Source organism: Oncorhynchus clarkii, chromosome 27, assembly GCF_045791955.1.
Source record: "Oncorhynchus clarkii lewisi isolate Uvic-CL-2024 chromosome 27, UVic_Ocla_1.0, whole genome shotgun sequence".
Classification (NCBI taxonomy): domain Eukaryota; kingdom Metazoa; phylum Chordata; class Actinopteri; order Salmoniformes; family Salmonidae; genus Oncorhynchus; species Oncorhynchus clarkii.
The window spans coordinates 25,946,538-25,962,119 of record NC_092173.1 but is presented as its reverse complement, the minus strand read 5'-3'; the positions used below and the strand labels follow the sequence as shown (position 1 = coordinate 25,962,119).

Here is a 15,582-nt window from a genome sequence, read left to right as displayed (position 1 = left end):
TCTCCAACCCTGTTCCTGTAGGGCAGGGCTCTCCAACCCTGTTCCTGTAGGGCAGGGCTCTCCAACCCTGTTCCTGTAGCACAGGGCTCTCAAACCCTGTTCCTGTTTAGGGCTCTACCCTCCAGTAGGTTTACTCTCCAACCCTGTTCTTACCACAGGGCTCTACCCTCCAGTAGGTTTACTCTCCAACCCTGTTCTTTTAGAGCTACCCACAGGGCTCTCCAACCCTGTTCCTGTAGAGCTACCCTCCAGTAGGTTTACTCTACAACCCTGTTCCTGTAGCTACCCTCCAGGGCTCTCCAACCCTGTTCTTTTAGAGCTACCCTCCAGTAGGTTTACTCTCCAACCCTGTTCTTTTAGAGCTACCATCCAGTAGGTTTACTCTCCAACCCTGTTCTTTTAGAGCTACCCTCCAGTAGGTTTACTCTCCAACCCTGTTCTTTTAGAGCTACCCTCCAGTAGGTTTACTCTCCAACCCTGTTCTTTTAGAGCTACCCTCCAGTAGGTTTACTCTACAACCCTGTTCTTTTAGAGCTACCCTCCAGTAGGTTTACTCTCCAACCCTGTTCTTTTAGAGCTACCCTCCAGTAGGTTTACTCTCCAACCCTGTTCTTTTAGAGCTACCCTCCAGTAGGTTTTCTCACCAATCCTGTTCCTGGAGTGCTACCCGCCTGTAGGTTTTCACTCCAACCCCAGTTGTAACAAACCTGATTCAGCTTATCAACCAGCTAATTATTAGAATCAGGTGCACTAGAATAGGTTTGGAGCGAAAACCTAAAGGATGGTAGCTCTCCAGGAACAGAGTTGGAGAGTAAACCTACAGGACTGTAGCTCTCCAGGAACAGGGTTGAAGAGTAAACCTAAAGGATGGTAGCTCTCCAGGAACAGGATTGGAGAAAAAACCTACAGGATGGTAGCTCTCCAGGAACAGGATTGGAGAGTAAACCTAAAGGATGGTAGCTCTCCAGGAACAGGGTTGAAGAGTAAACCTACAGGATGGTAGCTCTCCAGGAACAGGATTGGAGAAAAAACCTACAGGATGGTAGCTCTCCAGGAACAGGGTTGAAGAGTAAACCTACAGGACTGTAGCTCTCCAGGAACAGGGTTGAAGAGTAAACCTAAAGGATGGTAGCTCTCCAGGAACAGGATTGGAGAAAAAACCTACAGGATGGTAGCTCTCCAGGAACAGGGTTGGAGAAAAAACCTACAGGATGGTAGCTCTCCAGGAACAGGGTTGGAGAGCCCTGCTGCACAATATGTATTGTGCAGAACCAGACAACAACCATGACTGTGCTGATGAGATGTTGGATGTTAGTTCTTCCATTACTTGCCAGGCAGTCAATGTCTCAAGCCAATGTTTAAAATAGACATGAAAGTGATGAAGCCAGAAGCGGCAGCTATTCCTAGTGGCGACAGCACCGTTCAGACTCTCAACAGCTACAATAATCATCAGTACAATTTCCTTCTCAAATGCCAGACATTGACTTTATAGTCATTGCTATCCGGGATCCTTGGGACGTCCCTGCCCAAGGTCCCTACGCTCCCTACCCACCAAAGAAACCTTTGGTACATCTGTCTTTATTACCAGTTCTGTAGTTGGCTGTGTTGTGTGTTTAGCGAGAGGGGCCTTTGTAGTGTGATGTGGGGGATACGTGGAGCTGTATTGACAGACAGCTGCATTATGGTGTTGTTACACTAAATCATTCTGTTCCTACACTGACACTCTCCATCTGTTGGCTGCTTGGCTTTCTTTCAGCTCCACACAAACAGGTTCATCAGCAGATTTGGCTACCAAGCTCATTTTTACCTGTGGTCCCTCATCTGGGTTTTGAGAGTAAAGCACCCTGTGTGTGTGTGTGCATGCATGCCTGTGTGTGTGCATGTATATGTGTGTGCATGTCTGTGTGTGTGTGTGAGAGTGTGTTTGTATCTTCACTGAGACACTGCTGACATTGCCTTGCCATAACACCACTCTGATCCCAGCCCTGGATGGATGAATCACTCTACTCCACGGTCCTGTTTCCTGAACCAGCCTGTCAGGCCATTGGCATCAAAGTGACTGCAGTGACAGACAAAGTGGTTTTTATGAGCCATAAAATCCCATCTGAGCTAATTGCCTAATTGACCACATAATGGTTTGGACCACTTCTATGGTTTTCAACACCAGCTAATCAGCATTGGCTTTGAATCAGACGTTAATTGATCCGGTGGCTATAATTGTTTAAATTACATATATAATTATATATATATGTGTATGTATATATATGTATATATATATGTTGCTGATGCTCAAGATACTCAACTAGTTTAATAAAGTAGGCCAGTTGTATTGCTTCTTTAATCAGCAGTTTTCAGTTGTCAGCTGTGCTAACATAATTGAAAAAGGTTTTCTAATGATCATTTAGCCTTTTAAAATGGTAAACTTGAATTAGCTAACTCAATGTGCCATTGGAACACAGGAGTGATGGTTGCTGGTAATGGGCCTATGTAGATCCATAAAAAAACTGCTGTTTCCAGCTACAATAGTCATTTATAACATTAACAATGTCTACACTGTATTTCTGATCCATTTGATGTATTTTAAAATGTACAAAAACAAGGACATTTCTAAGTGACCCCAAACTTTTGATCGGTAGTGTATATGCTGTACATATATAATATATACATATACATATATTATATATGTACAGCATATACACTACCATTCAAAAGGTGTGGGGGTGCTTTGCTGGTAACACTGATTTATTTAGAATCCGATGCACCCTTAACCTGCATGGCTACCACAGCATTCGGCAGCAATATGCCATACCATCTTGTTTGCGCTTAGTGGGACTATCATTTGTTATTCAACAGGACAATGACCCAACACACCTCCAGGCTGTATAAGTGCTATTTGACCAAGAAGGAGAGTGATGAGTGCTGCATCGGATGACCTGGTCTCCATAATCATCTGACCTCAACCCAATTGAGATGGGTTGGACCGCAGAGTGTAGAAAAAGCAGCCAACAAGGGCTCAGCATATTTGGGAACTCCTTCAAGACTGTAGGAAAAACATTCCAGGTGAAACTGGTTGAGAAAATGCAAAGAGAGTGCAAAGATGTCAAGGGTGGCTACTTTGAAGAATCTCATAAAATACATTTTTATTTGTTGAACACTTTTTTTAGTTACATGATTCCTTGTGATATTTCATAGTTGTGATGTCTTCACTATTATTCTACAATGTAGAAAATAGTAAAAATAAAGAAAAACCCTTGAATCAGTAGGTGTGTCATGTTTAATGATAAGAGAGATTTTATTTCTGTACCCAAAAGAGTACGTCATAAACGTAATAAATGACGGGGAAGAATCCCCACATTACACACACGCACACGCACACCACAGGGCTGTAACCCAAAGAAAGTGCGAGGTGTAAATCTCTAATAAACACGGGACAAGACCCGTAATAACACTACACGGGATAACAAGTGCACACTAACACGGTAACCGATACAGCAGAGCCCAGCTACTCACAAGACCAACGTACATGGAACAATAATCAACAGGGACAATGGGGAACAGAGGACACATAGTATATACACATACTAATCCGGGGGAATAGGAACCAGGTGTGTGTAATGAGACAAGACAGTCCGGGGTTGGTGGTAATGATCCAGTTCAGTGACGCCTAGAAGGCCGGTGACATAGATCTCCGGAGCTGGTGAATGGAATGAGCAGCAGTACCGGGGACAAACAAACCTCATTCAACTCATCGAGGGCTTGATGATTAATATGCAAGTTGAATCAGGTGTGCTTGTCCAGGGTTATAATATGAATGTGTACTGTGGGGAGGGGGAGGGGGAGTGGGAGAGGTACTCAGGGTTGGGAAACACTGGGATAGACTGAGGAATCACCAAACTCCTGAGAGAAGTTTTGAGCTCCAGTGGCAGGCAGACAATTGACTGTGCATGTTCGTCTGCCTGCCTGGCTGTATAAGTGACAGCAGAGTTTAGTCTCTGAATACTCCCAGATGATTGCTACACTTTGAGAGCTAGCCTAGCAGGCCCATTCTGTCTCTCTCAGTGCTTTGGCACAGCCAGCCAGCGAGAGAAATGAAATAAAATGAAATGAAAGCGTGTCTGGATTAGAGCTTGTTAAGGGAGAGAAGAGCCTTTAATTGCCCTGGCTTTGTGCAGCTTCACAAAGAACCAACATCGCTAATCTGTAGCTCAGGGGTGAATGTTTGCAGCAAACCAAACAAAGACGTACACTAGACAGGCCTATCTGGTAGAATAAAAATAACATTTCCTGGAAGACGATTTAGAAGGAATTGGCATAAAACTGCAGGATTTCAATTAGAGAAGCAGATGATAGCAGAAAAACATTTTAAGTATTGCAGGAGGGTGTTAGCATGATATTAAAGCACCTGTTTTTTGAGGAGTGGAAATGTGTTTGACATTTCTAGAACATGTTGCTTTAATGTCTTAGTTTTTGGTTTTTGGACATAACATATTTGTCTTTCTCTGCAGTATTTTCTTAGTGTACAGTATACTGGTAATCTGAATCTGAGAAGATTTTACACTGCATTATAACTTTACTGCCATAGCGATCGCAGCTGTTTCAGATAGCCTATTTGTTCCAAGCCTCTCCAGTTGTGATGTGGTGGTCTGGTCATCCAGAACAGTAATCTGTCTTGTCATGCACCGGTGGTATCTCTGCTCTGTCTGCACGCCTGGAAAGAAAAGCAATTGCTCAACTTTCCAACTTCAAACCAAGCTGAGCAAATCAGTCTTACACATTTTAAGGAAAAAGGATAGGGTGGCAGAAAGTCTAGAAAAAAACACTTGTTGAAGAGGAAGCATTTGACCAATGTGTCCACTTTATAACATAGAGACCTGGCTGCCAGAAGTGCGCAATTTGATGCCTTCCCTGATTTACATCACATTACTGTGTCGGTCTTCTCAGTCAATAGGATTCTATTTTGTGGCACATTCTTCCTGATAGAGATGTTTCAGTATAGTTTACATCTATCCAATCTTGAAATATACTTATTCTTCTCGATATCTCCGGACCTCTGGCCGTCTCTATGGGGGTGCCACAGGGTTCAATTCTCGGGCCGACTCTCTTCTCTGTATACATCAATGATGTCGCTCTTGCTGCTGGTGATTCTCTAATCCACCTCTACGCAGACGACACCATTCTGTATACATCTGGCCCTTCTTTGGACACTGTGTTAACTAACCTCCAGACGAGCTTCAATGCCATACAACTCTCCTTCCGTGGCCTCCAACTGCTCTTAAACGCAAATAAAACTAAATGCATGCTATTCAAACGATCATTGCCCGCACCTGCCCGCCCATCCAGCATCACTACTCTGGACGGCTCTGACTTAGAATACGTGGATAACTACAAATACCTAGGTGTCTGGCTAGACTGCATCTCAGCCACGCTCAAGGTCCTTAACGATATCATAACCGCCATCGATAAGAGACATTACTGTGCAGCTGTATTCATCGACCTGGCCAAGGCTTTTGACTCTGTCAATCACCGTATTCTTATCGGCAGACTCAACAGCCTTGGTTTCTCAATTGACTGCCTCGCCTGGTTCACCAACTACTTCTCAGATAGAGTTCAGTGTGTCAAATCGGAGGGCTTGTTGTCCGGACCTCTGGCAGTCTCTATGGGGGTACCACAGGGTTCAATTCTCGAGCCGACTCTCTTTTCTCTGTATATATCAACAAATTCGCTCTTGCTGCGGGTGATTCCCTTATCAACCTCGACTCAGACGACACCATTCTGTATACATCTGGCCCTTCTTTTGACACTGTGTTAACAAACCTCCAAACGACCTTCATTGCTATACAACACTCCTTCCGTAGCCTCCAACTGTTCTTAAACGCCAGTAAAACAAAATTCATGCTTTTCAACTGATCGCTGCCCGCACCCACCCGCCCGACTAGCATCACTACTCTGGACGGTTCCGACTTAGAATATGTGGACAACTACAAATACCTAGGTGTCTGGCTAGACTGTAAACTCTCCTTCCAGACTCACATTAAGCATCTCCAATCAAACATTTAATCTAGAATCGGCTTACTATTTCCCAACAAAGCTTCCTTCACTCATGCTGCCAAACATACCCTCGTAAAACTGACCATCCTACTGATCCTTGACTTCAGCGATGTCATCTATAAAATAGCCTCCAACACTCTACTCAGCAAACTGGATGTAGTCTATCACAGTGCCATCCGTTTTGTCACCAAAGCCCCATTTACTACCCACCACTGCGACCTGTACGCTCTCGTTGGCTGGCCCTCGCTTCATACTCGTCGCCAAACCCACTGGCTACAGGTTATCTACAAGTCTCTACTAGGTAAAGCACCGCCCTATCTCAGCTCGCTGGTCACCATAGCAGCACTCACTCATAGCACACGTTCCAGCAAGTATATCTCACTGGTCACCCCAAAGCCAATTCCTCCTTTGGTCGCCTTTCCTTCCAGTTCTCTGCTGCGACTGACTGGAATGAACTGCAAAAATCACTGAAGCTGGCGATTCCCATCTCCCTCACTAGCTTTAAGAACCATGTGTCAGAGCAGCTCACAGATCACTGCACCTGTTCATAGCCCATCTGTATACAGCCCATCTATCTACCTCATTCCCATACTGGATTTATTTATTTTTGCTCCTTTTGCACCACGGTATCTCTACTTCCACATCCACCTTTTGCACATCTACCATTCCAGTGTTTAATTGCCATATTGTAATTACTTTGCCACCATGGCCTTTTTATTGCCTTAACTCCCTTATTTGACCTTATTTGCACTTACTGTATATAGACTTTGTTTTCTTTTTTTCTACTGTATTATTGACTGTATGTTTTGTTAATTCCATGTGTAACTCTGTGTTGTTGTATGTGTCGGACTGCTATGCTTTATCTCGGCCAGGTTGCAGTTGCAAATGAGAACTTGTTCTCAACTAGCTTACCTGGTTAAATAAAGGTGAAAAAAATAAATAAATACATGGGTTGGACCTCAATCAATAGTCTTACCTTGTTTCCCTGTGTCCTCCTCTCACCACCATCCTTCACTGGCTCCCTACTCAGAACATCAGAAGGAAGCAAAGAATATTGCTGCATTGTTAGAGCTAGAAACAAAAGCATGCACCTGCAATAACATCTGCAAAACTGTGTATGCGACCATAAAACTGATTTGATGATTTGAGATAGAAACATTGAAACAAGGCTGCAACAAGGACTCGTAAGAAAGGTGCATGTCCTTGTCCAAGACTGTGTTGCACTTTGTTGCAAGGGAGATAGATATCTGGTATTGGTCCTGTGCTGCTCTCTGCTCCCTCTCCTCCCCCTCCTGGGTAAAGTAGCAGGCTCAGTTCACCTCAGCAGAGTTCATCAGTACTCTCCTCTCAGATCCACAGATCAGTACAGCTCCACTGATTGCAGGTGTCCTTGCATTGATCTAACTGGTTTGGGCTTTGTCCCTAGTCATTAGGGAGATGAGACAATGACCTTTTCCAAAGGTGCCTAGCTGGGTGTGATTGGGTAAGTGTAAAGGACATGGTTTTACAGGACAAGAGGGGAAATAGGCTCTTTGTGAATGTGTTTCTGGCCTCAGCCTCTATTCTCCCCTATTAGGAAGTGTTCTACCATAACCAATCAATATGAGCTATCACCCAGCCCTATATTGTCTGACTTTTGTGAAGTCAATATTACATTTCAGACATGCTACTGTCCTGGCAGAGAACTGTGCAATTGATTGTTCATACGGTATTATCTACCTACTCCTCATATTCTGAGGGAGGGAAGCAGAGTCTGTTCAGACAGGACAAGGGAACTCCAAAGATTGAGAGAAATCAAATCAAACTGTCTTAATGTGCATGTTGCCATGCAGAATACACTATTTTGACATCTGGTTGATATTTTTTTCACACACCACTTGATTGATTTGCTCAAGGCTTGGAAGCGTCCCATCATTCTCTTCTCACTTCCTGTTTGCATGTTGAAGCAGTGTCTCGTGCAGCTGCTGAAAATGACCTTTTGTTGTATGTGATAAATTGTGTAAGATGTCAAATATATTCTATGTGCTTCAAAGAAAAACTGCTTATCATATTTTTACAGAATAAGGTTGGAGAGAAAATTTCTGCTATTTTGAAATACGTATAAACATTTATTTGAAATATCACATCGCTAAACTGCAGTACACCCCTGTTGTGCTTGTGTGAGTCAAGTGCCCTGTATTGCATGCTGTCTGTAGCTCTGCGCTGTGTGGAAAGCTTGGTCTGTGTAATGTAAAGGATAACTGGGCTAAAGCACAGTGTCTCTCTTGATTTCACTGCCCACGTAATTAGCCTGATAGCAGCATATGGCCAGAGGGTTGCCATCTCAATAGATTCATTATCAGGCCCTGTGTGTGTTATACTTAAGTGGGCGAAACAATCTAGCAAGTAGGACAACAAATCAAAGACATTACATTTGAGACAGTCAGAGTTTTCCCTTTTCCTCTTCATCCTTACTAGTTTTATATCTCTAGTCCACTTTTAATATGTCCTCCATAATATGAATGTCATTGGTCAAGATGCTCCTCACAATAAGTGTGTGTATGACTGTGGGGGACGGGGTAGATGTTAAGGAGGAGAACTGCGCTGTTCAGGAGAGGGTACGAGAGAGAAACCACTGCCTGAACCAAGGGTTGCTACCAAAATTATGTTCCAATAGTTTCTTCTGAACAGAGGCATTATTCTTTTCGTTCCATTCCACTGTTCTGACCAGCAAAATAAAAGTCTGAACAAGTTAGAATTTAAAAAAAGTATCGGTTTATATCTTTCCTTTCTGTTCCTTTCTAAACCTCTGAAATCATGTTTTTTTTTAAAACAATTAGCTCAACATTAAATTACTTCACAAATCACGCAGTGCGACTAGAGAAGCTTGCTATGGAGCTGGCAAGCTACAGCTTAGTGAGTCGTTTACAGACGTGATAGAAAGATAAGTGTACGGCGCGACTGGAATTTTGCGGGTTGGGAGAGAGAGAGAGAGAGAGGGTGGAGGAGGAGGCTTGGCTTTAAGTGGTGGGCATCTTGTGATGACATGCAATTATCTGAATTTGTCTCAAAGAATTATACCTATGGAGGAACTTTGAATGTCTTTGAACTGCAGATTTGGCGTAATGTTGGACCAGAAAAGCTAGCTAGCGAACAAGTGTGTTTGTGCAGAGTGGCACCAGAATTAAAAATCCATCTTACCTTTTGTAGTTAATAAATCCAATGTGAAATGTGATAACTATAGTATCCCCAACTAGCATTTAAAAAGTTAATCCATTCTCTCCCTATCTTCTGAATCGTGCTTGTAACGTCAGGCTACAGCTATGCTTCGGAGGGTAGGCTACACACACACACACATTAGCAAAGATTTTCAGCTGGAAGGAAAACACTGGAAGAGGTTTCTGATCGACAGAGGGAGGGCTTTGCATAGGAGCTTTCTCATGTTTTTTTGTGGGACTGGAACAAAAATAATCAGAACGTAAAATAATGTTATTAACTGGGTCTCATGCTTTTAAAATAACAGTTCTGTTCCAGAACAGTAGATATCACTTTCGTTCCCGGTTCTGATTCTGTTGCTGGAAAAATGTAGTTATTTTCCGTTTTTTGGTTCTGTTCCCTAGACTGTTTCCAACCAGTTGATTTATGGCACACTGTGTACTAGTGTTGATTCAAGAGCGAGAGCTTTAAGATCCTCACCCAGGCCCTGACCCAAGGGAGACCCAGGCTACTCAGATGAAAAAGACACCAACTTAGCCAACTTGCAGTGTGTGTGTGTGTATGTGTGTGTGTTTGTGTGTGTGTGAGTTCACCCATGTGTGCGTGTAATGTAGTTTCAATATAAAATGCAATCTACTGGATTTCTTTAAACTGAATTGACCGTGCTTCCACAAGAAGGGGTTTTGCTTCCATGTTTTGAAGCCTTGAGCCCAGGCCTCACTGAACAGCGCAAACTGGCTCTAACCAGAATAGAAAGTGGAGTGGGAGGTCCCGGTGCACAACTGAGCAAGAGGAAAAGTACATTAGAGTGTCTAGTCTGAGAAACAGACGCCTCAACTGGCAGCTTAATTAAATAGTACCTGCAAAACACCAGTCTCAACGTCAGCAGTGAAGAGGCAACTCCGGATGCTGGCCTTCTAGGCAGAGTTCCTCTGTCCAGTGTCTGTGTTCTTTTCCCATCTTAATCTTTTCTTTTTATTGGCCAGTCTGAAATATAGATTTTTCTTTGCAACTCCGCCTAGAAGGCCAGCATCCCGGAGTTGCCTCTTCACTGTTGACGTTGAGACTGGTGTTTTGAGGGTACTATTTAATGAAGCTGCCAGTTGAGGACTTGTGAGGCATCTGTTTCTCAAACTAGACACCCTAATGTACTTGTCCTCTTGCTCAGTTGTGCACTCCTCTTTCTATTCTGGTTAGATCCAGTTTGTGCTGTTCTGTAAAGGGAGTAGTACACAGCGTTGAACGAGATCTTCAGTTATTGGCAATTTCTCACATGGAATAGCCTTCAGTACTCAGAACAAGAATAGACTGACGAGTTTCAGAAGAAAGTTCTTTGTATCTGGCCATTTTGAGCCTGTAATCGAACCCACAAATGCTGATGCTCAAGAGACTCAACTAGCCTAAAGAAGTCCAGTTGTATTGCTTCTTTAATCAGACAACAGTTTTCAGCCGTGCTAACATAATTGCAAAAGGGTTTTCTTATGATCAATTAGCTTTTTAAAATGAAAACTCAGATTAACTAACACAACGTGCCATTGGAACACAGGAATGACAGTTGCTGATAATGGGCCTCTGTACAAGCAGAGGACCATAGTCCCTATGCCCAAGAACACGAAGGCAACCTGCCTGAATGACTACAGACCCGCAGTACTCACGTCCATAGCCATGAAGTGCTTTGAAAGGCTGGTAATGGCTCACATCAACACTATTATCCAAGAAACCCTAGACCCACTCCAATTTGCATACCACCCAAGCAGACCACCCAACCTCTATTGCACTCCACACTGCCCTTTCCCTCCTGGACAAAAGGAACACCTATGTGAGAATGCCTTTCATTGACTACAGCTTAGGGTTCAACACCATAGTACCCTCTAAGCTAAGGATCCTGGGACTAAACACCTCCCTTGGAGGAGCCCCGCAGGGGTGCGTGCTCAGTCCCCTCCTGTACTCCCTGTTCACCCACGACTGCATGGCCAGGCACGACTCCAACACCATCATTACGTTTGCAGATGACACAACAGTGGTAGGCCTGATCACTGACAACGATGAGACAGCCTATAGGGAGGAGGTCAGAGACCTGTCTGGGTGGTGCCAGAATAACAACCTCTCCCTCAACGTAACCAAGACTAAGGAGATGATTGTGGACAACAGGAAAAGGAGGACTGAGCACATCCCCATTCTCATCGACAGGGCTGTAGTGGAGCAGGTTGAGAGCTTCAAGTTCCTTGTTGTCCACATCACCAACAAACTATCATGGTCCAAACACACCAGGACAGTCGTGAAGAGGGCACGACTAAGCCTATTCCCCCTCAGGAAACTAAAAAGATTTGGCATGGGTCCTCAGATCCTCAAAAGGTTCTACAGCTGCAACACCGAGAGCATCCTGACTGGTTACATCACATCAATTGCTCAGGCCTACGACCGCAACGCACTACAGAGGGTAGTGCGTACTGCCCAGTACATCACTGAGCCTGAGCTGCCTGCCATGCAGGACCTCTACACTAGGCGTGTCAGAGGAAGGCCCTAAAAATTCTCAAAGACCCCAGCTACCCCAGTCATAGACTGTTCTCTCTACTATCGCATGGCAAGCGGTACCGGAGCGGTACCGGAGTGCCAAGTCTAGGTCTCAACAGTTTTTACCCCCAAGCCATCAGGTAATCAAATGGCTACCCGGACAATTTACATTGTGTGCCACCCCCAACCCCTCCTTTACGCTGCTGCTATTCTCTGTTTATCATATATGCATAGACACTTTAACTATACATTCATGTACATACCACCTCAATTGGCCCGACAAACCAGTGCCCCCGCACATTGGCTAACCAGGCTATCTGCATTGTGTCCCACCACCCACCAACCTCTCTTTTACTCTACTGCTACTCTCTGTTTATCATATATCCATAGTAACTTTAACCATATCTACATGTACATACTACCTCAATCAGCCCGACTAACTGGTGCCTGTATGTAGCCTGGCTACTGTAATAGCCTCACTACTGTATATAGCCTCACTACTGTTATTTTTCACTGTCTTTTTACTGTTGTTTTTATTTCTTTACTTACCTATTGTTCACCTAATACCTTTTTTGCACTGTTGGTTAGAGCCTGTAAGTAAGCATTTCACTGTAAGGTCTGTTGTATTCGGAGCACGTGACAAATCAACTTTGATTTGATTTGTATGCCTATGTAGATATTCCTTTATTAAAAATCTGCCGTTTCCAGCTACAATAGTCATTTACAACATTAACAATGTCTACACTGTATTTCGGATCAATTTTATGTTTTTTTTAATGGACAAAAAATGTGCTTTTCTTTCAAAAACAAGGAAATTTCTAAGTGACCCCAAACTTTTGAACGATAGTATATACACTGCTCAAAAAAATAAAGGGAACACTTAAACAACACAATGTAACTCCAAGTCAATCACACTTCTGTGAAATCAAACTGTCCACTTAGGAAGCAACACTGATTGACAATACATTTCACATGCTGTTGTGCAAATGGAATAGACAACAGGTGGAAATTATAGGCAATTAGCAAGACACCCCCAATAAAGGAGTGGTTCTGCAGCTGGTGACCACAGACCAGTTCTCAGTTCCTATGCTTCCTGGCTAATGTTTTGGTCACTTTTGAATGCTGGCGGTGCTTTCACTCTAGTGGTAGCATGAGACGGAGTCTACAACCCACACAAGTGGCTCAGGTAGTGCAGCTCATCCAGGATGGAACATCAATGCGAGCTGTGGCAAGAAGGTTTGCTGTGTCTGTCAGCGTAGTGTCCAGAGCATGGAGGCGCTACCAGGAGACAGGCCAGTACATCAGGAGATGTGGAGAAGGCCGTAGGAGGGCAACAACCCAGCAGCAGGACCGCTACCTCCGCCTTTGTGCAAGGAGAAGCAGGAGGAGCACTGCCAGAGCCCTGCAAAATGACCTCCAGCAGGCCACAAATGTGCATGTGTCTGCTCAAACGGTCAGAAACAGACTCCATGAGGGTGGTATGAGGGCCCGACGTCCCTCAGCAGCCTCCTGGTAGGCTGCTGTAGAATGACAGGCTCCTGGAAGGCTGCTGTAGGATGACAAGCTCCTGGAAGGCTGCTGTAGGATGACAGGCTCCTGGTAGGCTGCTGTAGGATGACAGGCTCCTAGTAGGCTGCTGTAGGATGACAGGCTCCTGGAAGGCTGCTGTATGATGACAGGCTCCTGGAAGGCTGCTGTAGGATGACAGGCTCCTGGTAGACTGCTGTATGATGACAGGCTCCTGGTAGGCTGCTGTAGGATGACAGGCTCCTAGTAGGATGCTGTAGGATGACAGGCTCCTGGAAGGCTGCTGTAGGATGACAGGCTCCTGGAAGGCTGCTGTAGGATGACAGGCTCCTGGAAGGCTCTGTAGGATGACAGGCTCCTGGTAGGCTGCTGTATGATGACAGGCTCCTGGTAGGCTGCTGTAGGATGACAGGCTCCTAGTAGGCTGCTGTAGGATGACAGGCTCCTGGAAGGCTGCTGTAGGATGACAGGCTCCTGGAAGGCTGCTGTAGGATGACAGGCTCCTGGAAGGCTCTGTAGGATGACAGGCTCCTGGAAGGCTACTGTAGGATGACAGGCTCCTGGAAGGCTGCTGTAGGATGACAGACTCCTGGAAGGCTGCTGTAGGATGACAGGCTCCTGGAAGGCTACTGTAGGATGACAGGCTCCTGAAAGGCTTCTGTAGGATGACAGGCTCCTGGAAGGCTGCTGTAGGATGACAGGCTCCTGGAGTGCTCTAGATTACATCTGAAGGTGCATAAGGTGGAGCGGGAGATCCATTTAATTTCCCACATTTGACAGGCCATCATATCCTTAAAGCAGCTAAATAATTAATATTTACTAATTGATGAGGAAGAGTAGAAACCATTGAAATAAGCAATCACAGAGAATCTCTTTGGGCTTCACTGCCCTGTGTTTTCAGAAGGGACTCTTATCAAAACCTACAGCATGTTACAGCGCTACGCTTCACTGCTTTAAACAGTTTTGGGATATTATCTTTCCTGTGACACAAAATGTACCTGGTATGTATGTGCTCTGTGTGTGTTGTTCCAGGCTCCTATTCTGAGGATGGGACGTCCGTCACACAGAGGGGACAGTCTGAGAGTGGTGGCCCCAGCCTGTACCCCACCACACGGGACACAGACAGAGAGGTCCCCCTGGTGACAACCGCCCCGACCCTGAATGTCCCCAACCACCACCCTCTCTACAAGGGCTTCCTCTTACAGGAGTCCCTCCAAGGACAGGGGCATTTCTTTGAGGACAGTGGGGGTGTGGAGACCCACCCCACTATGCCACCCTCAGGTCCCCACTTTGCCAGGGACCCCTCCTCCACTCACACGGTGCCACACAAGGACGCGCTAGTTTTCTCCGATGTTGCCTCAACCACTACCACTGTGGCAACAAAGGGCAGCGTTGCTCCAGAGGGGCGTGTCTCTGTGAATCAGAGAGTTGCGTTGACCAATGGCAGGGGAGGGAGGACAGAGGAGGAAGCTGATGCCATGGATACCCTGACCACTCCTGTCATGCACACCTCCGCTCCCTCTCCCCGCTCAAACACCCCCAACCTGGCTGCTCCTATGGGTGATAGGTACTCTGAGGTCCCCACTGCATCCACCATGACTCCCCCAGCCTTGACCACTTTGGTGGAGAAGGTTGCAGGGAAGTCAGAAGAACACAACATGGGCCACGCCAGTGATGGGATAGAGATTGGGACATCGGCAGTATCTGGTGTTGTGGATGAGGAGAGCACTTCGACCACTATAACCACAACCACCATCATCACCACCATGCACCACCCAGGTAATGTAACACAGACAGGCTACACACTTGTAATGATCACCTACTCTTACCCAGAGACATACAGATACAATATCCTGCAATACACCTAACACCAGTTTCCGTGATTCTGTCTTCATTGTGAAGGTATAATGAACAGCAAGCTCAGATTCTCATTATGCAGTCCTAGAGATAATCCTGGGCCTTGGTGGGTTGTAAAGTGCCTGTGTTTCACCATCTCCAACAGAGCAGCCCCGTGTCTGTCTGTTTGTCTGAGACACCAGTGTGCTCGCTCTCTCAATCCTCTTTGTTTGCAGCTCACATATCTAAACAACCAACGGGCTTAAATTAATTATAACATCAGTATTCCTCCTCCTCTCACACTCAATCAAGTGCTCCTGAAATGGAATGGAAACCAGATTGCAAACATGAGATACGGAGACACATTTGTGTTATGGTGGGAGAGAAGAAAGAGAACTTTCAGCCTGGTCTCATAGACTAGACATAACATAGTAAATGTAAATACAGGACACTCAAATTATT

General features: G+C 45.1%; 1 protein-coding gene across 1 annotated transcript in view; it reads left to right on the top strand.

Annotated features, from left to right (window-relative positions):
• The window catches only part of LOC139385543 (seizure protein 6-like), a 136,683-nt gene that overhangs the window by 63,123 nt on the left and 57,978 nt on the right, over positions 1–15,582 (top strand). Inside the window, exon 2 of the mRNA XM_071130689.1 lies at positions 14,317–15,063. Within this exon, the coding sequence (XP_070986790.1) occupies positions 14,317–15,063 (747 nt within the window). The remainder of the gene's footprint in view (positions 1–14,316; positions 15,064–15,582) is intronic.